Below are 1,650 nucleotides of genomic sequence, written 5' to 3'. Positions count from 1 at the left end.
GCATGATGACGACTTCTTGATTCCAAGCCATATTTAAAACGCTTTGAAGTTCCACCGCGGCAGCAAGAGGTGTCTGCAACGCGATTTCAACTCATGTCGCGCTTGACACGATCGGAGCAGGCTCTGATCCCAGATGAAGCCTCCCCAGATCCAGTCCGCCAATCTGACGGCCTGACTGATGCTGATCCAGATCCCCAGATACACATGCAGATGCAGTTGCAGATGCAGATGCAGATGCTGAGTGCCTACTTTTAATTGTTAATGAACGGTAACAGCAGGGGCAACTCTATTCGCACACTCAGAAAAAAAACGTTTATACAAACAAATATTAAAGGGGAAATAAGAAATATATACTTGTCACCTCAATCGTGATTCCACACGAACAAGACGTCGTATTCGCTAATTATTTCTTCGAGTGCACGCACTCACTTGACAGCCCGACTGGCTAACTGCCTTGGACAGCTACTACTCGTTTCCGGAAGTTTATCTCCGCTGCAGCAGCTGCCTGAAAGTCATTAGACTCCGTCAGCCTTGTCACTCAGCCACGTTTTGCTAAGGCTTCGAGCCGAGACTCTGAGACTCTGAGACTTGAGACTTGAGACTTGAGACTTTGAGGCTCCCTAACGGAGACAGACATTTGATCTGGCCTGTCAGGCGGATTCATGTCAAGCGGTGTTTGGACAGCATGTTGGTAATGCCGCCCATAATGGCTAAAATGTGAAATGAGACGGGCTCTAACCCTTGGGGAAAAGATCTACTGACGGATCATGACCTAATGGCGAAATGATCTAATTGGGCAAACGAAAGAAAGTTAAATACAGAAAAACAGAAGTAGGAAAAATGAATAAGGTATTCTCTTGTCAGTTTCTACTTGAAAAATATTTCGTTGTAAGCCAACACAAACCTATTACACCTTATATTAGCCAAATGATTAGAGCCTGGCGAGCACTGATCTCCCAGAGTGGACTACACCTAAGACGATGTTCCCTATCAAAGACGGCAATTAGCTTGAAGAAAGAAGATGTCGACGAAATGGAAACACCAGCAAATAGACAGAGGGTTTCGCTGCCACCGCCACCGAATCCCGGGGAAAAACTGAGCAAGCGCTATCTGGAGTTCCGGGAAAAGCTGCGATCGGAGGCGCCGCTGGAATCCCTGCCGGAGTGTGCACCACATCCGGCCCACGAAAAGGAGCCCCTGAAACCGTGGCCCAATAACACCAATCCCTATACCGGAGAAATCGGTGGCCAGGCGGGACCAGAACCCACGCGCTACGGCGACTGGGAGCGCAAGGGACGAGTTACGGATTTCTAAGGCATCACATCTTCACCTCGACACCTTTTTGTTTGGACAATTGTGATTTATTAATCGTGTTACCAGCCACAGAAGCACTCACCATTTGTTACGCTGCCAATGGGCGTGGAAAATAAGAACTATGCCCTACAGTAGCCACAAAATCCAGATGAAGTTGAGCCATATCAAGATACCCAGTGCTTCTGCGAAGGCATTACATAAATTTCTTTGTGGTTTCCATCGAGAGGATTTGTGGATGGCCCTGCTGCCACCAGAATCAAATTGATAGCCCTTTCTTTCGCCTCTCGAACAAGGGGTTCCCAGAATAGAGAGTTGCGACCGAATCTTCTACTCCCA

General features: G+C 47.8%; 1 protein-coding gene across 1 annotated transcript; it reads left to right on the top strand.

Moving 5' to 3' along the window:
• Nucleotides 1-879: 879 nt before the first annotated feature.
• Nucleotides 880-1,351, top strand: LOC6540617 (succinate dehydrogenase assembly factor 4, mitochondrial). Its single transcript, XM_001968853.3, has one exon. The coding sequence runs from the start codon at nucleotides 928-930 to the stop codon at nucleotides 1,312-1,314; it is 387 nt and encodes a 128-aa protein (XP_001968889.2). The 5' UTR covers nucleotides 880-927; the 3' UTR covers nucleotides 1,315-1,351.
• The last annotated feature ends 299 nt before the right edge of the window (nucleotides 1,352-1,650 follow it).

This window comes from Drosophila erecta, unplaced genomic scaffold (assembly GCF_003286155.1).
Source record: "Drosophila erecta strain 14021-0224.00,06,07 unplaced genomic scaffold, DereRS2 tig00000055-arrow-pilon, whole genome shotgun sequence".
Taxonomy (NCBI): Eukaryota; Metazoa; Arthropoda; class Insecta; order Diptera; family Drosophilidae; genus Drosophila; species Drosophila erecta.
Note: the sequence above shows the minus strand (reverse complement) of the source record. Positions and strands in the feature narration are given on the sequence as shown.

What these genes read in the sequence shown, in the direction of transcription:
- LOC6540617 (XM_001968853.3), top strand. Translation starts at nt 928, where the DNA reads ATGATTAGAGCCTGGCGAGCACTGATCTCCCAGAGTGGACTACACCTA.